This window comes from Myotis nattereri, assembly GCF_964212035.1.
Source record: "Myotis nattereri genome assembly, chromosome: 10".
Classification (NCBI taxonomy): Eukaryota; Metazoa; Chordata; class Mammalia; order Chiroptera; family Vespertilionidae; genus Myotis; species Myotis nattereri.
In genome coordinates, this window is record NC_138085.1 from 64,607,472 (window position 1) to 64,633,640 (window position 26,169).

Here is a 26,169-nt window from a genome sequence, read left to right on the forward strand (position 1 = left end):
TCCACACGCCCTCCCCCAGCCGCCGGCTCCACCGCGGGGCCAGGCCGGGCCGGGAACGCAGCCCCGGCGGGAGGGCGGCGGAGGGCAGCCGGGGGCGGCGCCGGCGGGCCAGGGAGGGGCGGGGGGCCCGGCCCGGGGCGGGGGTGCGGGATGCCGCCGCCGCCGGACTGCCCAGGCTCTCCGCGGCGGGTCCCTGTGTCGGGTGGGTGGCCGGGCGCGGGCCTCGCCCCCCAGCCCCCTCTCCGGGGCTAGCCCGGCCGCGCGGCGCCCCGAGGGGGCCGGGCCGTGTGGTGGGACCGCGGCCCTGCTCCGCGCGGCGAGCTCGCCGTCTCGCGGCTCCTGGGCCCGGCCGCCGCCGCCCCCTCCCCGCCCCGAGGTGCCCGGGGGCACCATGCAGGCGCAGCCGCTGCCCTACGAGTTCTTCAGCGACGAGAACGCGCCCAAGTGGCGGGGGCTGCTGGTGCCCGCGCTGAAAAAGGTGAGCGCGCGCGGGACCCCGCCGCCACCCCGGCGAGGGCGCGGGCCGGGCCGGGCCGGGGAGGCGGGGCGCGCGGGGCCGTCTCTCTCCCGGGTCTCGCCTCCCCGAAGGGACGGTCCCCCCACACTCGCCGGCTCCCGGTGCTGACAGGCACCCGGTTGTCCGAACAGCACCGTCACTGACAGGTTCATGCCCTCCCCGGGTGGTGGAGCCTCGGTGTGCCGCGGAGGTCAGAGCAGGCCGCTGCCGTCCGCTCGGCTGTTCGGTGTCCGCCGGTCGGGTTCCGTGTGCTCGGGCGTGCGGGCCATCGTGCTGGCTCCGAGCGCCTGCAGAGCTCGCCTGCCCGCGGGAGGGGGGCCGGCCTTGCTCAGCCTCGGCCGTCGCCCTTCGCGGCCCCGAATTCCCCGCTCACATGAACAGGGCGGTGCGCAGGCCATTCGCTTCTTTCTAAGGAACCTTGGTCCTATCATTTGGTTCGCGGATTGGAAATTTTAACCGTGTGTGTGTGTGTGTTCCGGTGTGCCACACTGTTATCTAAAGTTATAACACGATCTGTGCTTTTAAAATGTTTTAGGAAATGTGGCTACATTTTGTTGGGGTTGTTGCTACGTTTTTAAAGCTTCTCTAAAGCAACATTAAACGCATGGAGACCTCGGAAACTGGTTTGAATGAACATGAATAACAACCAGAGTACTTTTCTTGTTTGTTTTCCTTTTGCCTTTTCGGTACGTATAGGAGTTTGTTTTACTCTTGTAGTCCTGTTTCTGAATCCCAATGTCTTGTTGCTCGTACAGTGTTTCGTGTTTTCTGGTGAAAAAAATAATTTTCCTCCTCCTGAGAGTTGAGATTATGGGGGTACCTTTTGTTCTAAACGTTCATCCTTTTTAAAACGGTGACTGAAAAGGTGTCTGACAGTCCTCTGAGGCCACCAACTTTTACTTTCCCTTTTGCCCTGTTCTCCCCCCCCCCCCCCCTCTGGGTGTCTTACTGTGGAAACTGTTTGGTTTGTTAGCAGAATTTACTCAGATATTTCAGACATAAGTTACTGACTTTGCCCCTCAGGTGTCTGACTAGTTGCAGACATCTCTGTGATAATTGTTTTCCAAGAAAACCAAAGAGATGCTGTGTGTCTTATGTACTTTATTCATTGGAAATCCCATCAGACTCTCTATTTACTTTTGTGTTACCTGCAGCTGACATCCTTTTACCTTATATAATAAAAGGCTAATATGCAAATTGTCCCCTGGGGAGTTTGATCGGGAGTTTGATCTGGTGGCTATGACATGCGCTGACCACCTGGGGGCAATGCGGAACATGGCTGGCAACCAGCGGTGGCAGCGGGCGCTGAAGGAGCCAGGGAAGGAAGTGGCGGGGAGGCAGGGAACCTGGGAACCTGATGGGCCCTGATCGCTGGCCAGGCCTAGGGACCCTACCTGTGCACAAATTTTGTGCACTGGGCCTCTAGTCTTAGCTCATAATAATAGGTGAGAAGTCTCAGTGATGCTAGAGCTGATTGGTATCCTGACCAAGGTGGGGAGGAGACAGAGAAATTGTTAAAAATATACAAAAGAACTCATAAGATACCATCAATTTGGGGCTATTTTGTTTAGTGCAAGCAATGCCTATCCCAGGGGAACCATCAAGATCCCCTGTCAGTTGAGGAGCCTATGAGGTAGTGAAAAGAGCATTGTAGGAGTTGGCAGACCAGGTCTAACTCCTGCACACTGGTGGCCCTTGCTGAAATCTGTCCACAGAAGCATTCTGTTTGGCTGGCACCGTGTTATTTTAATTTTAATGTAATTAGTTGCCAATATTTAAAAATGGGACATATTACATAAAACCTGACTTTTGAGCTTTTCTTGAAGAATAGGAAGCTCTCCCCATATTGGGCCCGCATTCAGGCAAGGCAGTAAACTGCCAGAGCTGCCCTTTTTAGACATAGCATGTGGTGTTTTCCAGTTTACCACAGTCCCCACCAGTTCTCTTTGCTTATTGACATAAACCAACTTTGACTTGAAGCAGAGATACTCTTGGATGACAGTAGAAGTGATGGGAGGGGGTGGAAATGTACACAATCTAGCTGATAGTAAGATTCTTCCAATTCTTATTTAAATTCTTATCCACTAATGATGATACTAAGCCAACTAAGGCAAGGATGAAAATATATTTTATATCTGAATAAGCTCTTGGTGGCTCAAAACCTACATTTTTACCTGCCTGCTAGACATTTCATGTGGCTATCTCCACATCTTGAACTCTTCCTTAGACTTATTACACTGCTGCAGATGCACCCAACTTGTGTTATCTTACCTGACTGAGGCTCTTTGGACATGCTGTTCTCTTCACCTGGACTGCTCTTTGCCTGGCCTAACATTACTCATCCTTCTGGACTAATTTAACCTCAGATCTTTTCTCAAATCTTCAGTGCTGAGTGGGAAAATCTTTATTTTTCTGTTAGCACCCTAGCCTAGCACTTAAGAATGACTTTTAAGTTCCTATGTAATTGTTCCCCCAGCCCTGTTCCTCCTCAGCTGTATTGGTGGGTCCTTGAGAACAGGGATTATGTGTGTGTGTGTATTCCTGACTGAGGATATGTTTATTGATGTGTGTGTGTGTGTGTGTGTGTGTGTGTGTGTGTGAGAGAGAGAGAGGGAGAGAGAGAGAGACAGATATCAATGTGAAAGGGAAACATTGATCAGTTTCCTCTGGTATGCGCCCGCAACCTAGTATGTACCCTGACCAGTAATTGAACCCGCAGCCTTTTTGGTGTATGGGACGACGCTCCAAACCAATGGAGCCACCCAGCCAGGGTGAAAACAGGGATGATATTCTAATCTTCATTTTATCCTCCATCCATACAGTGCCTGACATCTTGTAGGCACTTAAATTTGAATGAATGGGTGACAGAATACTCAAACTAAAATCATCACCTCCATCTCTTCACCTACCATTAAAAAAATGTCTTCTTGCTTAATGGCTTTTATTTGAGTTCAAAACTTTGGAGTCATCTCTGAGTTCTCTCTTTGAATTACTGCCCACACCCATGCAGAGCCTGTAGATTCATTCCCCTTTGACATGTTCTTCTAATCCAGTGATGGCGAACCTTTTGAGCTCGGAGTGTCAGCATTTTGAAAAACCCTAATTTAACTCTGGTGCCATTTTTTGTTATTTGCAACCATAGTAAAACAAAGACTTACATTTTTGATACTTATTTTATATATTTAAATGCCATTTAACAAAGAAAAATCAACCAAAAAAATGAGTTCGCGTGTCATAGGTTTGCCATCTATTCCCTCTTATTCCTAATGCTCTGAGTTCCCTTTCCCAGATTGCTGGGACAGTCTCTTAACTGAATTCACAGCTCCTCACTTCGCCTTTATCTATTTGTCAAATTTCAGAAGTTACAGTACACTTCTGAATGTGTCACCCTGTTGTTCAGAACTGTTGATGTCTTTTGAGGGCATAGGATGAAGTGCACATTCTCTAGCATGGAATTGATGGTGTCGATGATCTGGCTTCATTCTGCTTTTGTGACTGGATTGCCTACTGTACTCTTTTTATTCTTTATGCTTCAGCCAGTCTGGACTTCTTCCTTTCCTGAATATGCCCAGAATGTCTTGCCAGTCTAAGTTCTATCTTTTTTTTTTTTTAAATATATTTTATTGATTTTTTACAGAGAGGAAGGGAGAGAGATAGTTAGAAACATCGATGAGAGAGAAACATCGATCAGCTGCCTCCTGCACATCTCCTACTGGGGATATGCCCGCAACCCAGGTACATGCCCTTGACCGGAATCGAACCTGGGACCTTTCAGTCTGCAGGCCGACGCTCTATCCATTGAGCCAAACCGGTTTCGGCTAAGTTCTATCTTATTTATTCCACAAATATATGTCTACTACAGACCAAGTATTGCCCTCAGCACTAAGGATAAAAAGGTAAATGACATCATCCCAAAATGATAAAGAATGATGGGAAGTGGCAGAGGGTGACTTTGATGAGGAAACTGGTTTATAGAGAATGTTTTATATGTTAAGCTGAGGAGTTTGAATTTTATCTTGAGGGGATAGAAGTCGAGGAATTTTAATAGGGGAGTGACATCAGAATTTGAATTTTAGAAAATCCATTTTGGCCATAGAGTGAAATGTGGTGATGACTTTCGTTTGAGATGTTTAAAAGGCAGTGTTGACAGGACCTGGTAACTCACTGAGCGATTGGGGGGAAGTGGCAGGAGAGCAGAAAGTCTTACGCTTTTGGTTTGAGTGCCGTTAGTCAGGATAGAGAATGTAGGAGGAAAACCTGCTTTTGGGGTGGAGAGAACAGCATAATAAGATGAGTTGTGGACATCTTGATTTAAAAGCCCTTTTGGGTTATCCAGGTGGACTTTTCCAGGTGAGAGTTGGTTGTTGGTACCTGGCAAATCATATTTGGGACTTCTAGGTAGTGTACATAAAGCCATAAGAATAGATGAAGCCTGTGTCCACACAAAGGCTTATACATTAATGCTCATGGCAGCTCTGTTCAGCAAAAAATAAATTTTAAAAAATGGAAACAACCGAAATGTTTATCAACAGGTGAATGAAAAAACAAATTGTGGTATAGCCATGTATTGGAATACTGCTCAGCAATAGAATGAAGTATTGATACACGTGACAACATGGCTGAATGTCAAAATAATTAAGCTGAATGAAAGAAGCCAGACTAAAACAGTGTATACCATATAATTCTATTTATATAAAATTCTAGAAAATGCAAACAACAAGGACAAAAAGCAGGTCAGTAGTTGTTTTAGAAGGGAAGCTTTTATGCTTATTTGTCTTGATTGTGCCTACAGTGTCAGGAGTATATACATATGTTGAAATTTAACAGAAATTGCTCAGATATATGCAATTTATCGTGTCTTAATTGTTCCTCAAATAAGATGTTAAAAAAAAGTAGATGAGGCCACCCACTGAAAATGATTAGAAGTAAGAGTGAAATAGGGCTGGCATTAGAACTGGGGGGAAAGAGCGTGCTATGATGTGTAAGGGGAGAACAGAGGGAAAGGAGTGAGTAAAAGATAAGAAAAGACCCTAGTGTCTGAAAAGCTGAGAAGGGCATTTCAAGAAGTGTCATAAATGTGTCAGGCTAACGGAGGTACCTGAAAACGATTAGATTTCACAGCTAAAGGGCCACTTATTTCTAGCAGTTTCAGTGTGAGAGTAGAAGATGGAAGAGCATGGAAAAAGAATAACAAGGACAGATGACTTAAAGAGATATTTCTGTGGCAAGAAGTGGATTCAGGGTTGGGAAAGACGTGTTTTTATTTGAAGAAGGGAGAAACTGGTGTATGTTAGGAGTTTTGGGGAAGGAGCTGATAGAGAATGCTGGTGAAATACTGAACAAGGAGGAGATGAGCTCAGGAACACAAGCATGGAATTTGCTTTGAACTATTTGCTGTACTATTTTAAGTGCCTCACATATGTTCTCTAATTCTCACAGGATACTCTTATTGCCTCCATTTTACAAGAGAGGAAACTGAGGTTTGTAAAGGGTAGTTTTGTTAGAGTCTGCATTTTTAAACACTATGTTATGCTACCTCTGGCAAGGGTGATGACATCTGTTCTGAAATGGGAGGGAAAGAGATGAAGATGGGTTTGTAGGTTGAAAAGCAGGCAGTTCATGCCAGGTAGCTTGTATTTTCATGAAATGAAAGGCAAGATTCTTTACATAGAGTGAAGAAAGAGAAATGAGTAAGGAGTTTAAGCATGATGAAATTTTGGAATTGCTGCTCTGGAGTATGCAGAAGGAGCCAGCCAGTGAATAAGAAAGGAATTGCTGAGCAGTGTGAGTGTGGAGACTATAAAATTGGAGTAGAATTAATTCATTGGTTTGATAGTTGTGAGATTTTCCTCTAGCAGCACTCATTAGTTAATGGGTAGAGGGGATAGTTGGTTGCAGGTGACTGCAATAGGGATTAAGAAGATAGGGATATTTCAGGTGATAGGAAATAAAGCTACAAGAGAAGTAATAAAGGTGTAAATGGGGGCTGCATGGATTAAAAACCTCGATGAATTGGAAGAGGAGGGTGATGGGAGCAGATAGGGGACCATGGGTAGAGATGATGATTATTATATTTGAATTTTAATTCAGAGATGAAGGAGATTAGGTAATGAGAAGCTCTGAAATTAGTGTATTGAATGATGAGTGCATACATGGGTGATGACGAAATCCACAAGGATTATGTATGTATTGCAGTGCAGAGGAAGACTATGTTCCAGCAGTTACAGGGAGGTCCAGCTATCACAGCAGTGAGGACGCTTTAGCCAAATAATAATGAAAGTGGCAGCTACTCCCCACTCCCATAATATATTTTTTATTATAGCTGTAGATGGGATAGGAAAAAAGTGCACTTCATTTTAAAATACTTTTGTCTTGTGACCAAGGTTTTTACCGAACATTTTATTATGAAAAATTTAAATATGCAGAAAAGTTGAAATAATTGTAAACACCTATATACCCATCACATAGATTCTGTAATTTACATTTTACTGTGTTTGCTTTTATAACATGCTTATCTATCCCTCCATCCACCCACCAATCCATCTTATGTTTTGGTGCATTTCAAAGTAAGTTGAAGACATCAGTATACTTTATCCCTAACACTTTAATATGCATGTCATTAACTGGAGTTCAGTAGATGTTTATGGTTCTTTTTATTAGGTAAAATTTATGTACAGTGAATAAACAAATGTTAATTTTACCATTTAATGAGTTTTAAAAAATGAATGCATCCTGCCCAGGGCCGGTTTTGCTCAGTGGTTGAGTGTTGTGTCAACCTGTGAACCAGGAGGTCACAGTTCAATTCTGGTCAGGGCACATACCCAGGTTGCAGGGTTGATCCCCTGCAGGAAGGAGCCGATCAATGATTTTCTCTCATCATTGATGTTTCTATCTCCCTCTTCCTTCCTCTCTGAAATCAATAAAAATATACACTTTTTTTTTTAAATGAATGCAATCCAAGCCTCTACCAAGATATCAAACATTACTGTCACTTGGGATATTTCCTTCATATGTCTTGTTAGTCACTCCCTGTTGCCACCTCCCAGAAATAAATGCTGTTCTGTTCTTTTATCATCCTACCATAGATTTATCTATTCTGTAAAGTCATCCTATCTAATAAAAGAGAAACATGGTAATTAGCATACGACCGCTACCCTTCCCATTGGCTAATCAGGGCGATATGCAAATTAACTGCCAGCCAAGATGGTGGCTGGCAGCCAGGCAGCTCAAAGCGAACAGGGAGGCTTGCTTGCTTGCTTCAGTGACAGAGGAAGCCAAGCTTCCCCGCCTGCCTTGCCGGCCTCTCAGCTGCACTCTAAGCAACATTGTAACAAATATAGAAGCTAAACAAAACCCCCTGGCTTCAGCCAGCAGGACCGCAACATTGTTTCAAATACAGAAGGTAAACAAAGGCCAGAAACCTGCTTTCAGCAGCTGAGGTTTCATAGCTGGAGCCTAGCCTCAGAGCTAAAGCTGGCCCAGAATAAAAAAAAAAAAAAAGGAAAAAAGGACAGGTTGGGAGCTTCAGTCACCCGCCAGCCTGAAAATAGCCCTCAGCCCCTCACCCAGACTGGCCAGGCACCCCAGTGGGGACCCCCACCCTAAAGGGGGTGTGACCAGATGCAAACAACCATCATCCCCTCACCCAGGCTGGCCAGGCACCCAAGCGGGATCCCCACCCTGAAGGGGCTGTGAAGAGATGCAAACAGCCATCATCCCCTCACCCAGGCTGGCCAGGCACCCAAGTGGGACCCCCACCCTGATCCAGGACACCCTTCAGGGCAAACCAGCCGGCCACCACCCGTGCACCAGGCTTCTATCCTATATAGTAAAAGGGTAATATGCCTCCCAGCACCGGGATCAGCGGAGCAGCGAGGCCTCCCAGCACCAGGATCAGTGTGACGGGGCAGCGACCAAACCCCCTGATCCCCCTGTGGCTCTGTGTGTGACAGGGGGCAGGGCCACAACCTCCCTATCCGCCCTGTTCTGTGTGTGACAGGGTGCGGCGCCCCAACCCCCGATCGGCCCTGCTCTCTGTGTGACAGGGGGGAGCTCCCCAACCCCTGATAACCCTGCGGCTCTGTGTGTGACAGGGTGCAGCACCCCACACCCCCCGCCCCCATCGGCCCTGCCCTGAGTGTGACAGTGGCGGCGCCCCAACCCCCTAATCCGCCCTGCTCTGTGTGTGACGGGGGCGGTGCCCCAACTCCCCTATCGGCCCTGCTCTGTGAGTGACAGGGGGGAGCTCCTCAACCCCCTGATCGGCCCTGCTCTGTGTGTGACAGGGTACGGAGCCCCAACCCCCCTGATGAGCCCTGCTCTGTGTGTGATAGGGGGCAGTGCCCCAACCCCCTGATCGGCCCTGCTCTGTGCGTGACAGGGGGTGGCGCCGCAACCTCCCTATCTACCCTGCCTTGAGTGTGACGGGGCGGCGCCCCAACTCCCCAATCGGCCCTGCTCTGAGCCTGACTAGGGGCTGCACCTAGGGATTGGGCCTGCCCTCTGCCACCCAGGAGCAGGCCTAAGCCAGCAGTTTGTTATCTCCCGAGGGGTCCCAGACTGCGAGAGGGCACGGGCTGGGCTGAGAGACCCCCTCTCCCCCCCGAGTGCACAAATTTTTGTCCACTGGGCCTCTAGTCCTATATAATAAAAGCCTAATATGCTAAGTGTCTGGTGTCCACTTGGCTTTTCAACCAATCAAAGTGTAATATGCTAATGATATGCTAAGGCTGGTATGACATGCATTGACCACCAGGGGGCAGACAGTTGGCTGGTCGACAGTCCCTATGACATGCACTGACCACCAGGGGGCAGTCAGTCAACCGGTCGACCAGTCACTATGACATGCACTCAACACCAGGGACAGACGCTCCGACTAGTAGGTTAGCTTGCTGCTGGGGTCCGGCCAATCAGGACTGAGTGAGACAGGCTGGACACATCCTGAAGCCCTCCCGTGGCCCCTCCCTGGCTGGCCAACCTCCCATGTCCCTCTTCGGCCCCGATTGTGCACTGGTGGTGTCCCTTGACCTGGCCTACACCCTCTTGTAATCTGGGACTCCTTGGGGGATGTCGGAGAACCGGTTTCGGCCTGACAGCAGAATGACTGGTGACTATGATGCACACTGATCATCAGGGGGCAGATGCTCAACACAGGAGCTGTCCCCTGGTGGTCAGTGCGCTTCCACAGGAGGAACGCCACTCAGCTAGAAGCCGGGCTCACGGTTGGTAAGTGCAGCAGCGGTGGTAGGAGCCTCTCCTGCCTCCACGGCAGTGCTAAGGATGTCCAACTGCCAGCTTAGGCCCGCTCCCATGGGCCTACGCCATCAGTCAGACATCCCCCGAGGGCTCCTAGACTGCGAGAGGGCGCAGGCCAGGCTGAGGGGACACCCCCCCCCCCAGTGCACAAATTTCGTGCACCAGGCCTCTAGTATAAATAGAATCATGCAGCATATATTTTTTGGTAAAACTTTTGAGGTTGTGTTTATCCAGAATTCATTTCTTTTTCTATCATATAAATGTATCAGTTCATTTATCAAGTAGATGGTTACCTGGGAGGTTTCCAGCTCGGGGCTATTATGAATAAAGCTGCCTGGAATATTCTTATATCAGTATTTTTCTTTTTGTAGACAAGTGTTTTAATTTCTCTTGGGTAAATACCAGGAGAGATGTCCCAAAGAGTTGATGTCTGTTTAGTTTTATAAGAAACTTTCAAACCTTTTCTCAAAGTGGTTACACCAATTTAGCATTCCTACCAATAATGTATGAGAGTTTCCAGTTGCTCGACATCCTTGCCAATATTTAGTGTTTTCAGTCTTTAATTTTAGTTGTTGTGATGGGTATGTGGTGGTATCTCATTGTGGTTTTAATTTGCATTATCTTGATGACTAATGACATTGAACACTTATTTGTGTTCTTACTGAGCATTTGTATATCTTCCTTTGGGCAGTGTCTGCATAAATCTGTTGCCCAATTAAAAAATTGAGTTATATTTCTTTTTAGTATTTAGTTATAAGAGTATTTAGTATTGAGTTATATATCCTGGATAACTGCCCTTTATCAGGAATATGTTTTATGAATATTTTCTTCTAACCTATGGCTTATTTGTTCATTTTTGTTAAAAAAAAATTTTAAATTCTCACCTACGATATGCTTTGAGAGAGAAAGGGCAGCAGGGAGAGAGGGAGAGAAAAACATTGATGTGCGAGAGAAACATCAATCGGTTGCCTTCCATACATGCCCCAACTGGGGATCAAACCCACAACGCAGCTATGTGCCCTGACCAGGAATAGAATTGTCAGCCTTTCAGTGTTCAGGACGACACTCTGTCTGGGCAGTTCATTTTTCTAATGGTATTTTTCTTTGATGAGCAGAAGTTTTTAATATTGATCAAATTTATCAGCCTTTTTTCCTTTTAAGGTTATTGCTCTCTGTGTCCAAGAACCCCTTGCCTGTCACCAAGTTATGAAGATATTCTCCTAATGCTGTTTTGTAAAAGCTTTATAGTTTTATCTTACATAATCCCTCCATTTCAAATTAATTGTTGTGTATAATATGAGGTAGAAATTAAGATTCATTTTTTAATGCTGATATGTAGTTATTTTAGAAATGTTTGTTGAAGAGACTTTCCTTTCCCTTTGGATTGTGTTGATGTTTTTGTGAAAATTAAGAAACTATATATAAGATTTTATTTATGTAAATATGTATTTAAATGTGTTGTTCCATTCTATCCCACTGATCTATTTATTTATCTTTACTCTAGTACCCAACTATTGATTACTGTCGATTTATAGTAAATCTTGAAGTTAGGTAGCATAAGTATTCCAATTTTGTTCTTCTTTTAAAATACTGTTTTAGTGTTTCTGGATTTTTCATTTCAAGATAAATTTTGAACCAGTTTGTCAATTTCTACCAAAAAATCTTGGTGAGATTTGGATTGTGATTTCATTGAATCTATAGATAACTAGGAATAATTAACATTTTAATAATATTACATTTTTGATCCATGACTATCTTTCCCTTTTTTTAAAACTTTTTAATTTCTCTCAGCAACACTGTAGTTTTTCGTGTAGAAATCTTACATATCTTTGGTTAAGTTTAATCCTAAATATTTTGTTTTTTGATGCTATTATAAATTATTTTAAAAATGTAGTTTCTAATTGTTAGATATGAGTACATAAAGATACATACAATTTCTGTATGTTGAAGTTGTATTCTTTGACCTTGCTGGTAGTTTTGGAGATTCCATAAAATTTTTTTTTTACATAATTATGTCATCTGCAAGTAGCCTGGTATTTTATTTATTTACTTATTTATTTACTTATTTATTTTTCTTGCCTTATTTTACTGGCTAGGACCTCCAATACAAGTGGTCATCTTTGCTATGTTCCCATTCTTAAGGAAAAAAGCATGTTTTATTTTACCACTAAGTGTGCCATTAGTTGTTAGTTTTCGTTGATGCCCTTTATCAGATTGAAGATTTCCCCTTCCATTTTGACCTTTGGAGTTTTTAAAAATCATAAATGGATTTGAATTTTGTCAAATTATTTTTCTGTGTCTGTTAAAAGATCATAGGCGTTTTCTCCTTTATTCTATCAATATAGTAAATTACATTGATGATTTTTGAATGTTAAAACAATCTCACATTTCCTGGATAAATCATAGCAGACAGTATTTTATTGAGTTCCTGCTATGTGGCAGTATTCTAGTCACTGTGTTTAGTACATTACATGCTTATCTCTTCCACCCATTGACTTTTCAAGATGATAATTTTTATAGCTGAGTTTTACAGCTGATGAAATGGATCCTGAGAGGCAAATTGCTCAAGATCTTATAAGGAGTAGAATTAGGATTTGAACCCAGATCTGTCTAGCTTTAAAGACAGCTGTGTGTTGCTTCTGTTGAAGAGGCAGTGTATAATACAGCTAAATGGTGCCCTAATTGTTTTGCACCTTAGATTTTAGAGAAGAAATGCTGTAGGCCACTAAATGAAGAGGGCTTTGAAACCTCTTGTTTTAAGCTGAGAAATTTAGCCCTTTTACATATTGGTGCTCTGCATAGGATTATGTTTGATAAAATGGTTCTGCTGCATTAAAAAAGTAAGAGTTTTAAAAGCAATAGTTAATGGAGAGATCTTAAAGGGAAGGTCTGAGAAGTAATGATCTTGGGGTGGCAATAGGAAGCTAGAAGATTGTCCTATATATTTATATTTGGGACTGATGGAAGTGACATGTTATGTGTATATACACACACACACACACACACACACACACACACTCACTCTGAGTGGCCAGATTATTATGACTACCCCATCAGTACTTCATTGACACTTCCAAAAATACTGAATATTGAAAACTTCCTAAGCAAATACTCTCAAGGTTTTATTATTATTATTATTATTATTATTTGCATAACTAATTCACTTCATTGTACTGATGGGGTGGTCATAATAATCTGGCCGGTCATAATAATCTGGCCACTCAGTGTGTGTGTGTGTGTGTGTGTGTGTGTGTATACACATATGTATACACATATGTATACACACACACACACACACACACACACACACACTAGAGGCCTGGTGTATGAAAATTCGTGCACTCAGTAGGGGGCCCCTCAGACCCGCCTCCACCCTCCTGCAGTCTGGGACTCCTCTGGGGATGTCCACGTGCAGCTTAGGCCCACTCCCTGGGGGGATCAGGCCTAAGCTGGCAGTCAGACATCCCTCTGGCAGCCCGGGAGCCCTCAGGGGATGTCCGACTAACGGCTTAGGCCTAAGCCGTTAGTTGGACATCCTTAGCACTGTTGTGGAGCGCTGCTGTGGAGGCAGGAGAGGCTCCCGCCGCCACTGCTGTGTTGGCCAGCCATGAGCCGGCTTCTGGCTGAGCAGTGCTCCCCCTGTAGAAGCACACTGACCACCTGGGGCAGCTCCTGTGTTGAGCGTCTGACCCCTGGTGGTCAGTGCGCATAATAGCGACCTGTCGTTCCTGGTCATCCTGCCTCCGCAGTTAGGCTCAATTTGCATATTACCCTTTTATTATATAGGATGGTTTTAGAGAGGAAGGGAGAGGGAGAGAGTGATAGAAACATCAGTGATGAGAGAGAATCCTCTATCAGCTGCCTCCTGCATGCCCCTTACTGGATGGGGATCAAGCCTGCACTCAGGCATGTGCCTGGGTTTCGATCCGTGACCTCCGGTTCATAGGTTGCCACTCAATTACTGAGCAGCACCGACTGGGCTGGAAATGACATTTTAAGTAGAAGTGGGAATTAGCCAGGTGAGGATGAGGAGGAAGTGTGTTCCAAGGATTTGTGGTGCCTTGGAGTTCAAGAGGAGCTCAACATTTTAGGAGTCCTGTGTAGCTGGAATCTGGAGTGTGGGGCCACACCTTATCAGCCAAATTATTGCATTTTGTCTTGTGTGTAGTGGAGAACCACCGAAGGGTTTAAGCAGGGTACTGACAACTAGATATGAATTTTGAAGGGTCACTGTTTGCTCTGTAGAGCATAGATTCACTGGCAGCAGAACTGCTGGCAAGAAGGCCAGTTAGGAGACTTTTGCAGCAATTCACAGAAAGGATAATGGTGGTCTTGACTAGGGCAATAGCTGTAGGATAAAGAAAAGTGGACAGATTTTAGAATTGGGGGTAGATTGATGATTGAATGACAGGGTAGTGAGAGAGGAGTTAAAGCTGATTTCCAGGTTTCTGGTTTAGAAGTCTTATGTTTTAATGGTGATGAAAAAGGGAATACTGGGAGCAGAGCACACTTGGAGGGGAACTAAGAAACCATCAGTACTCTGGGAAAGAGAGTTTGTGAAAGAATTGTGATAGGACAGATTTACACTTTGGGGGTAGCCAAATATGGCAAGCATGGAAGGCATCTGTGTTGGACTGTCCTTGGTCCTTAGTCATTAGAGGCAGGTATACTGAAAGTTCCGAGGATATCTTTCAAAGTACATTTCAAATGTCATTTCCTCTACAAAGACTACTGCAAGTCCATCCCCTAAGTAAATGAACCTCTTAATTTCCTTAGTACTCTATTCCTCAATTTTAGCACTTAATGACAGTCTGCCCTTTAAAATTTGTTTGTATCTGTGGTTTCTCTCCTCCTCTATATTGGGAGTTACCTGAGGGCAAGAATAGATTCCTACTTACCTTTGTATTTCCTAGAATGCTTAACATATTTCTCATGTATAGCAGGTGCTCAGTACATATTTGTTAAATTGCATGTGGTTCTGAGGGGGATAACCCCTCAAGAATACTAATGTCTGGAGTTAGGTGGGTTGAGGTCTTCACTAGTCAAAAGGCATTCAAATTGTCATGCTCACTGTATTTTATTTTAGCAAACAGGGAAGCTAATGATGTATATTTTAGCAATGATTCATTTAAAATGGCTAGATTTTTCTTTTAAAGTATAATGCTTCAAAGGACAAGCAGATGCCAAGATGGGATCAAGCATTCAAGAAATTTATTAGCACTCCTTGTGAGAGAAAATGAGGATGGAGGTCAGGAGAGTTGTCAGACTCTGATGCAAGTCTGGCTGTAAGTGAAGGAGAGAGGCGAGGAAGGAAGGAACTTTGGGTGAAAGTGTCTAACACTGCTGTGCAGTTCTAAGAAAAGTTCACCAAGCCTCAGGAAGTCCTTGAGTGAAAGTTGCCTATCACAGGAATTCCTCAACTCCCAGATTAGGCTTGTCTTAGTATGTATGCCTGCTGTGCTCAGTCATTGACTGGGAGCAGCTAGTGAGAAGCATGACCCAAACACAGTGATGGATTTCAGAGTGCACCAGCTGGGGCCCTCAGTCAATTATGTTCCCTGTAGTCAGAGATCTGAGAGGCTCATTCTCATAGCCAGCCAGGGTCATTTCTGGCTATAAATTGCCTGATTCAGGATAATTGAAATTATCCATTCAAACTGGGTAATTTGTTCCCCCCCAAACCCTTTATGCTTAAAAAAACAAACCCCAAACATATGTTAGAGTAAGTTCTAATGGTCAAAAGTTAATTATTGATACTAATAGTACACAATCTGGTTATCAAAGTTTGCATTTCATATTGAAGTTTATTTATAATTAAACCTTTGTACAAAACCACAAAGCAATAAAGATAAAATAAAACAATGCAAATGATACCCATGTTATTCCTATATGAACTAGTGTATCAGGAATACTTTAGGCACTTCAGCTGTATCTGGACTAGTCCAACCATCCAGCTATAAAGATGACTGCTTGTTGATTTTCTATTTCAGGTTGGGCTACCTCAGAGCAAGCGAAACAAATCAGTAAAAGAAATTTTCATAAAGCCAAATTCTGGTAACCTTCCATTGGAGTTGAGGATGGGTATACATTGGAGAAAATAAGTAATTTAAAGGTTTTTTGGTATTATGGCCCCTGAGTTACTCAGATATTACTTTTAAAGATTTTTAAACTGTAACAGGGAGATGATTTTGGAAGAGTTTTGTTAATGCTACTTTCCTGGTAATTTTGACTGATTTTGTTTTATTCACTAAATTTGTTAAGCACTTATTATATAGTAAGCATTATGGCTATACAATTTAAAAAATATAATTGCTATTTTTATGAAACTTACATCTGCTGATAAAGAATATTGTAATCTGCTCATGTGTATTAAAGCATCCAAATTGCAAATGGGATCAGTTCTCGTATACTTTGGTTCAGTGTTATAAATAATAAAACAAGTTGAGATTTTTTAAAAGTTATTTTTAATTAACAGACTTTTTGTAATAAGCTAACTTAAATTCCAGTTACTCTTTTATAATTGCTGAAACAAAATTTTTCCTTTCTATATAGACAAGTCCCATTTTCTATTTTACTTATAATCTAAACCATTTGCACATTAATTGATTTCTGTGTATGGACAATAATTTGTAATGCATTGCACTTACTGATAAACACATGTGTAAAAACTTGGGTAGGATTCTGATTTTTGTACATATATTGAATAGCTTTTTCTTTTAATAGTTTTGTGCTAAAAATATACAGTATATTTTACATAAAATTAGCCAGTTTAGCCATTTTAAGTATTAATTCCTTGCCAGTAACTACATTCACAGTGTTGTGCAACCATCACCCCAAACAGAAACTCTGTACATATTAAGCAATAACTCTCCACTTCCCCCTACTCCAGCCCCTGCCAACCTCTAATCTATTTTCTGTCTCTATGAATTTGCCTCTTCTATATATTTCATATAAGTGGAATCATACAATGTTTGTCCTTTTGTCTCTGACTTATTTCACTTAGCATAATGTCTTCAAGGTTCATTCACGTTGTGACGTATTAGAATTCCATCCTTTTTTAAGTCTAAATAATATTTCATTGTACATATATACCACATTTGTTTATCCATCTATCTGTTGAGTTGTTTCTATCTTTTGACTATTGAGAATAAAGCTACAATGAATATTGGTATATAAGTATCTGTTTAAGTCTGTTTTCAGTTATTTTGGGTATATAGCTAAAAGTAGAATTGCTGGGTCATTTGGTAATGCTATGTTTAGCTTTTAGAGGAACTGCCATACTGTTTTCCATGGCATCCGCACCATTATACATTCCTACCAGCAATGCACAAAGGTTTCAGTTTCTCTAAATCCTCACCTACACTTGTTTTTGTTTTTTTTAGATTGTCATCCTAATTGGTGTGAAATGATGTCTCATTGTGCTTTTGGTTTGTGTTTGTTTTTTCCTAATAATTACTCATGTGCTTCTTTTCCATTTGTATATCTTTTCTGGAGAAATGTCTATTCATGTTTATTTCCCATTTTTAAATTAGCCTTTTTTGTATTTTTGTTGTTGAATTTTAGGAGATCATTATAGTATATTCTTGATATTAAGCCCTTATTGGATATATGATTTTATAAATATACTCTCCCGTTCAAAACCAACTAAAAAGTTGTCTTTCAGTATATTGGTAATGTCCTGTGCGCAAAAGCTTTTAATTTTTTTTTAAAATATATTTTATTGATTTTTTACAGAGAAGAAGGGAGAGAGATAGAGAGCTAGAAACATCGATGGGAGAGAAACATCGATCAGCCGCCTCCTGCACATCCCCCACTGGGGATGTGCCCGCAGCCCAGGTACATGCCCTTGACCGGAATCGAACCCGGGACGCCTCAGTCCGCAGGCCGACGCTCTATCCACTGAGCCAAACCGGTTTCGGCAGCTTTTAATTTTCATAAAGTTCAATTTAACTGTTTTCTTTCATTGCTTGTACTTTTGGTGTCATACTAAGAATCCATTGCCAAATCCAAGACCATGATGATTTACCCATAGGTTTTCTTCTAAGAAGTTCATGGTTTTAGCTTTTATAATTAGGTTATTAGTCCATTTTAGGTTAAATTTTGTATTTGGTGTGAGTTAGGTGTCCAATTTCTCCCCCCCCCCCTTTCTCTCTCTCTCTCTCTCTCTCTCTCTCTTTTTGCATGTGGAAATTCAGTTATCCCAGCACCATTTGTTGAAGGGATTAATCTTTATCCATTGGATAGACTTGGCACTTTTGTAAAAAATCAGTTTATCATAGCTACATAGATTTATTTCTGGACTCTTAATTCTGTTCTATTTGTCTATATGTCTATGTTTATGACAGTTCCACACTGATTACTGTAGCATTGTATATTAAGTTTTGAAATTAGGAAGTATCTTCTTTATTATTGTTTTGGCTATTTAGGGCCCCTTGCAATTCCATATAAACTTGAGGACTGGCATTTTCATTTCTGCAGAAAAAAGGGTTATAACAATTTTGATAGGAATTGCATTGGATCTGTAGATTGTTTTGGTAGTATTGACAATATTGTCTTCCTAGCCATGAATACAGGAAGTCTTTCCATTTATTTAGGTCTTCTTTTAGTTTTTTGTTGTTGTTGTTTTAGCAATGTTTTGTAGTTTTCAGGCTAAAAGTCAGCTCCTTGATTAAATCTATTCCTAGGTATTTATTTTTTCCCCCGAACATTCTTTATTATAATTGCGTTATAGCATAGTAAAAGCTAGGAAAATTCCAGGACAAGCGGACTAGGGCCCTAGGTATATTATGCTTTTAGATGTTATACTTCTTTTAGTTACTAATGGAATTACATTCGTAATTTTCAGATTGTACATTGCAGGTGTGTAGAAACACAACTGTTTTTTATGTATTGGTTTTGTCCTGCAATTTTGCTGAATTAATTTACTAGCTGTGGTAACTTTCCTGTAGATTCTTTGGTGTTTATTTTTCTATATACAGGATTACGTCAACTGAAAATAGCAAACATAGTTGATGTTTTCCCTTTATACTGTAGATGCCTTTTTTTTTAAGATTATGAGGAATTATCAGTTTTAAAAAAAGGAATGAAATCTGATATATGCTGCAACATGGATGAACCTTGGAAACATTTTGCTAAGAGAAAGAAGCCAGACAAAGGACAGATGTTGTATGCTTCCACTTACTTGAAGTACCCAGGATAGTCAAATTCATAGAGACAGAAAGTAGAACAGTAGTTACCACGGACTGGGGAAAGGTGGTAATGTGAAGTTATTGCTTAATGGGTACAGAATTTCAGTCTGGGATGATGAAAATGTTCTGGAGATGTATAGTGGTGATGTTGCACAACACTGTGAATGTACTTAATGCCACTAAGTTGTAGACTTAACTTGGTTAAATGGTACAATTTGTATATTTTACTATAATTTTTAAAAAGAAGCATGTTTATTGGATTCACCCAGGCATATTGAATCAGAATCTCTAGGGCTCAGAAGGCCAAAAAAAAAAAAAAAAAAAGAAAAGTTTTTCAGGTCATTGTTATGCATATTTTAGGCAAAGAGCTACTTATATATGGGATTATATAATGCAAAGTAGGATAAATTGGGTTTTGTTGGCATATCTGTAAAGATAAATTTATGAGACTGATGAATCCAAGTACATATAATCTTCATATTTTTTATGTTCAGCTGTTACAGTTTGTACCTCACTGTATGTGGTAATGTGAATAGTGACTATACATAATTATTTAGCATTCTACCATTTAAAGTCCTTTCAGGTATATGATTTCATTCGATCTTCACACTATCCTCTGGAGATGGTTATATTGCTATTTTCAATGAGAAACATGAGATTTAGGAGATTTAATGACCTGCCTAAGATCACACAGGTAAAGTCAGACCTCCAAGACAGGTCTTCTGCCTACAACTCCTATTTATTCCGTCAGCAGACTCCAAGAAAATAGCAGGCCTTTTTAAAGTTAGTATCAGGATCTGTGGATTTGTTTTGTGAGCTGAAAAATGTGAAGTAATGAATCATAGGACTTAATAATAATTTTTTTTTCTTTTTTTGCTGACAAGACTTTATCATTTGACAGCTCTACTGTTCTTGCCATGTTAGCAATACTTAATGTTTAAAAAATTAAGATATACTGATTCTATATAAGGAAATATTTTATGAAATATAAGCATGTGATACTTAAGAAATACTAATTAATGCCAGTTATCAGGAAGGGTGAAGCAAATCCATTATTCTGTGGCATTGTTTTCTTGCATTGAAATGATCTCTATACCTAACCATTTGTGCAAGGTATGCTTTTATAGATGTGACTATTATTTTAGAGCTTCCCTTTGAAGGATGTATTTATCACAGCTGAGCCCAGGAGTCAATAGACACCTTTCTTTGCCAGGGACATCCAGCCATGTACTAGAATAGTGGGAAATAGGGCAGAGTCACTTCTAACATTCCTGCTTTGCACTTACACCCCTTGTAACCTTACTGTCTATTATCATGGAATTGACGGATTGAGGGCATTCAAAGCATTAAAATATCTTTCATTTCTGCTGTATATTAGGTATATCTGTGGGGGGTGCATTTCTTTGATTTCTTGTGACATTTTTTTTTAATATATTTTATTGATTTTTTTACAGAGAGGAAGGGATAGGGATAGAGAGTTAGTAACATCGATGAGAGAGAAACATCGATCAGCTGTCTCTTGCACACCCCACACTGGGGATGTGCCCGCAACCAAGGTACATACATGCCCTTGACTGGAATCGAACCTGGGACCTTTCGGTCTGCAGGCCGACGCTCTATCCACTGAGCCAAACCGGTTAGGGCATGACATTTTTATTTTACAGTGATGTAATATGTAATCACTTCCTGCTATTTTGCATTATATAATAAAAATTATTAAAATTGGATTCTGGATTTGTTTCCATATATTAAAGTGATTGCTTGCTAATTTCATGTCTCAAAGATATCGCAAGTATAATGAAATTCAGAACTAACGTCATAATCTCCTTGTTCCCCTCCCTGCTTACTAAAAAGTCTGTTGTTACAGTATTCCTCATCTTAGTAAATGCACCTGCATCTGGAACATCTGGCCAGTGATCTGGACCCTACCGAACGTTCTTATTTTATCCCCTTCATGTCTATACATGCTGTTCCCTTTACCTAGAATATTATCCCTCTCATTTTCCCATCTTACTTTTCACCTAAATTCTACTCACCCATCAGATTTCTGCTTTACCCTTCCTTTCCAGAACTACAAGGTTAACTTAGCCTCACTTATATAGCCTTACAGATTCCTCTAATAAGAACAACAGCATAACTACAGCTGATATTAAGTAAACACTGTGTACTGGTACATAATTATTATCAGAAGGATTAATTAATTTGCTCAGGGTTACACCCTGGTAATTGAAAGGATTGAGATTTGAATTCAGACAGCTCAGGCCACATTTAACCTCTTTACTGCTCTGTTTCTTTTTATGTAGTCATTTTTGGGGTTAATGTCTTGTTCCCCTCCTGTATTTTTAAGGTCTGAGAGGGCATAGACTATATCTATCTTATATCCTTAGTATCTAGCACAATATCTGTTGGACACATGCATGTGTTCATGTATCATATTTGGGATATAGCCTCTTTTACTCAGAAAGTATGAAAATTGATAAAGTGGAATTCACAGATGACAATGACCATTTTACCTTCTAGAAATAAAAGTATAAATATGGAGGAAATCTATTTAGTTCATTTAGTAAATTAATTTACTGTTAGTGATCACATATCAAGGAACCTGATCTATTTGGAGAAGTTTGAATTTGAACTTTTATGCCTTTGATTCACTAGATTTTAGAATCTAATACTTAGAGGTATAGGCAGTCAATTGATGAACCTTATTAGGAAGACAGTCAAGTTACAAACTGCCACCTTTTGGAATTTATAGGAAAACTGCCAAAGAAAGATATTGGCAACACGTGTATTAGGAATTTCTGTTCTAGCTTTAAAGATACCGTTTAGAATGGGATTGAAATTTAATAGGATAGGATGGCTCAGCTAGTGTGGCTAAGTGGTTGAGCAGCAACCCATGAACCAGGAGGTCATGGTTGGATTCTTGATCAGGGTATATGCCTGGGCTGTGGGCTAGATCCCCGGTAGGGGGCGTGCAGGAGGCAGCTGATCAATGATTCTCATCATTGATGTTTCTTTCTCTCTCCGCTCCTCCCTTCCTCTCCCTGAAGTCAATAAAACAAAAACCAAAACAAAACCATTAAGTAAAAGGCCCATGAAGATATGAGGACACCAGGTCCAGCAGGACAAGGTCACTATCTTTTTTTTTTTTTTTAATATATTTTATTGATTTTTTACAGAGAGGAAGGGAGAGAGATAGAGAGTTAGAAACATCGATGAGAGAGAAACATCGATCAGCTGCCTCCTGCACATCCCCTACTGGGGATGTGCCTGCAGCCCAGGTACATGCCCTTGACCGGAATCAAACCTGGGACCTTTCAGTCCGCAGGCCGACGCTCTATCCACTGAGCCAAACCGGTTTTGGCAAGGTCACTATCTTAAAAAAAAAAAAAAAAAAAAAGATGGATAGGAGCATGGGGGAGTAGGCGTGTAGGGGGAGAAGGAACATGGAAATTTTATAAAACCCTCCTACCTATGTTGGGGCATCACTGATAATAGATTTCTGCCACAGTTGGAAGACTCTTGAGTGTGAAGATTAAGAAGATACCTGGCCAGCATGGCTCAGTGGTTGAGCATTGACCCATGAACCAGGAGGTCACGTTTCGATTCCAGGTCAAGGCACGTGCCCGGTTGCGGGATTGATCATGAGGCAGCCAATCATTGATGTTTCTATCTCTACCTCTCCCTTCCTCTCTGAAATTAATAAAAACATTTTTTTTTTTTTAAAAAGGAACATGCTTGAAGAAGAACAAAAAAAAACCCCCCATTCTTTCCTGATTCAGTTCTTTGTTTTATTGGTGTTATCACAGAAAGTAATAAAAAATTTGTTTGGGAAGGTCATATGTATTGTTTTAGAGCAAAACAAATGAAAGATGATATGAACTTGGCACTTGATACATGTTTGGAATTTGATATGTGTAGTAACTTTCTGTGGGAAAGGACTTTGGATATTGCCATTCCCATGGCTAATGTACACAACAAAAAAGCAGTTATGAAACATTTTATTTGAATGAAAATTAAATGAAAAATTTTAATTACATTTAAAAATTATATATATACACATATACATGAAATGTTACTAACGTGCATAAATATGACAATTATTTTCAGAAGATTTTTTTTGGGGGGGGTGGTTGGTTTTATTCTTTTTTTCTTCCATCCCCACTCCTGACTTGTCAGGACCCTGTAACCCATGTTAATAACCTAGGTTATATTACTCCATATTTCTCTCCATGTTGTCATGTTCATGTACAAATGTTTATCTGTAATACATTATAAACACACACACACACACACACACACACACACACACGTTTCGATCATTCCCTGTACTTCAAATTGTTTGTTCTGTCTTAACTCAAAATACCTTGTGGAAATCTGTCAAACGGCAAGCCCTAATTAATTCTTTTTTTTTTTTTTTGAGATAGAGAGAGATTTGTTGTTCTACTTATTTATACATTAATTGGTTGACTCTTGTATATGCCCTGACCAGGGATCAGTCCCGCAACCTTGGTGTTTTGGGACAATGCTCAAACCAACTGAGCCACCCAGCCAGGGCTTACTTTATTCTTTTTAATGGTTACATAGTCGTGTTAGTTTGCCAGGGGTGCAATAATAAAGAACCACACACTGGGAAGCTTAAACAACAGAAATTTATTTTATTACAATAATGGAGGCTACAGGTTCAAGTTCAAGGTGTTGGCAAGTTTGATTTTTTTTTTTTTGAGGCCTCTTGTTTTGTAGATCGTTAACTCTTTCCTATGGTCTTCCCTCTGTGTATATGTATGTCCAAATTTCCTCTTCTTATAAGAAGAGTAGTTGTATTAGATTAGGGCCTACCCTAATGACCTCATTTTAATTACCTCTTTAAAGACACAGTCTCCAAATATAGTCACATTCTGAAGTACTGGGAATTAGGACTTCAACATATGAAAATTTAGGCAATACAATTTAGCCTACAATAATAATATTCCATAATTTATTTAAACATTCCCTTACTGATGGACATTTATATTATTTTTAAATTTTTATCACTATGAACAGTGGTGCAATAAAATCTTTGTGTATCTTTTATTTCTATAGCATAAATTCCCAAGATGTGGTTGCTGGGCCATAGGGTATATTTATTTTTAATTTTAATGTAGTATACAGCCAGACTGGGGGTTGAACCAGAAACCTGTGTGCCCTGACCAGAAATCAAACCCGCCACCTTCAGTATATAAAAAGACATTCCAACCATTGAGCCACACTGTCCAGGGCTGGATTACTTTTTTAAAAGTCTGTTATCAGTTAGCATTTCTACTAGCAAGGTAATAGAATAACCTTTTTCTAGCATTGCTGTCAACAATAGGTGTGATTGGTCATTTTAATTTTTGCTAGTCTGATCAGAGTAAAATAATATCTCATTGTTCCTTTATTTTGCATTTCTCTTAATTCTGTTAAATTTTAGGATTATTTCATAGGGTTGTATTGGGAAAGTTTAAATGTCAAGCTTCAGTGAGACTGTAAAAAGTTATTTTAAGGGAAAAACCAAGATGGCGGCATAGGTTAACGCCAGAGATTGCTGCCTCGAACAACCACTTCAAAAAACAACTAAAGACGGAACGGACATCATCCAGAACCACAGGAAGGCTGGCTGAGTGGAAATTCTACAACTAGGAGGAAAGAGAATATCATACCCAGACTCAGAGGAGGCACAGTGCTGAAGTGAAATACTAAGGTGCGGAGTGCACGTGGAGCGGGCTGGAGGCAGAGGGCGCGGTTGTTGTTTTCAATCGGGAGGGAGTTTCAGACTCTGAGCTCCAGATCCGGGCGAGTCTCTGGGGACCCAGACTCAAACGGGAGAAGCGGGACTGTCTGGCTTCGGTCGGAACTCGAAGGCAGCTTTCTCTCCGAGGTTTGCAGTGGTTGCTGGGACTCTGTGAGGCAGAGCCCCTAGGGACGGAACTGAGAGCAGCCATAACTGTTGCTCCGCCCGCCCTGTAGATCCCCAAGGACCCGCCCCGCCCAAGCCCTGCGCAGAGCCATTTGCCAAATAGCCTCAAGCAAATGCTAGATTAGCACCGCCCTAGAGATCCAGCACAGAAGCTCTCCCACTGCAGACACAGCAGACTCTCATAGCCAGTTAGCCTGGAGGTCAAATCACCCCCACTATTGCCGATAACAATCAAGGCTTAACTACAACAAGACTGCGCACAAAGACCACTAGGGGGTGCACCAAGAAAGCATAAAAATTGCGGAGACAAAGAAACAGGACAAAATTGTCCATGGAGGATATAGAGTTCAGAACCACACTTTTAAGGTCTCTCAAGAACTGTCTAGAAGCCGCCGATAAATGTAGTGAGATCCTCAAGAAATCTAATGAGACCCTCGATGTTGTGATAAAGAACCAACTAGAAATTAAGCATACACCGACTGAAATAAAGAATACTATACAGACACCCAACAGCAGACCAGAGGAGCGCAAGAATCAAGTCAAAGAATCGAAATGCGAAGAAGCAAAAAACACCCAACTGGAAAAGCAAAATGAAAAAAGAATCCGAAAATACAAAGATAGTGTAAGGAGCCTCTGGGACAGCTTCAAGTGTACCAACATCAGAATTATAGGGGTGCCAGAAGATGAGAGAGAGCAAGATATTGAAAACCTATTTGAAGAAATAATGACAGAAAACTTCCTCCACCTGGTGAGAGAAATAGACTCACAGGTCCAGGAAGCGCAGAGAACCCCAAACAAAAGGAATCCAAAGAGGACCACACCAAGACACATCATAATTAAAATGCCAAGAGCAAAAGACAAAGAGAGAATCTTAAAAGCAGCAAGAGAAAGAAACTCAGTTACCTACAAGGGAGTACCCATACCACTGTCAGCTGATTTCTCAACAGAAACTTTGCAGGCCAGAAGGGAATGGCAAGAAATATTCAAAGTGATGAATACCAAGAACCTCCAACCAAGATTACTTTATCCAGCAAAGCTATCATTCAGAACTGAAGGTCAGATAAAGAGCTTCACAGATAAGGAAAAGCTAAAGGAGTTCATCACCACCAAACCAGTATTATATGAAATGCTGAAAGGTATCCTTTAAGAAGAGGAAGAAGAAGAAAAAGGTAAAGATACAAATTATGAACAACAAACATGCATCTATCAACAAGTGAATCTAAGAATCAAGTGAATAAATAATCTGGTGATCATAATAGAATCAGGGACATAGAAAG

The 26,169-nt window shown here is 41.3% G+C and overlaps 1 protein-coding gene across 2 annotated transcripts in view; it reads left to right on the forward strand.

Annotated features, from left to right (window-relative positions):
- Positions 1-391: 391 nt before the first annotated feature.
- SOS1 (SOS Ras/Rac guanine nucleotide exchange factor 1) overlaps positions 392-26,169 on the forward strand; it is a gene marked incomplete at its 5' end in the record, with an annotated part of 114,481 nt that continues 88,703 nt past the window's right edge. For both annotated transcript variants that reach the window (XM_081100765.1, XM_081100766.1), the window contains one exon: positions 392-478. In XM_081100765.1, coding sequence (XP_080956891.1) covers positions 392-478 — 87 coding nt within the window. The remainder of the gene's footprint in view (positions 479-26,169) is intronic.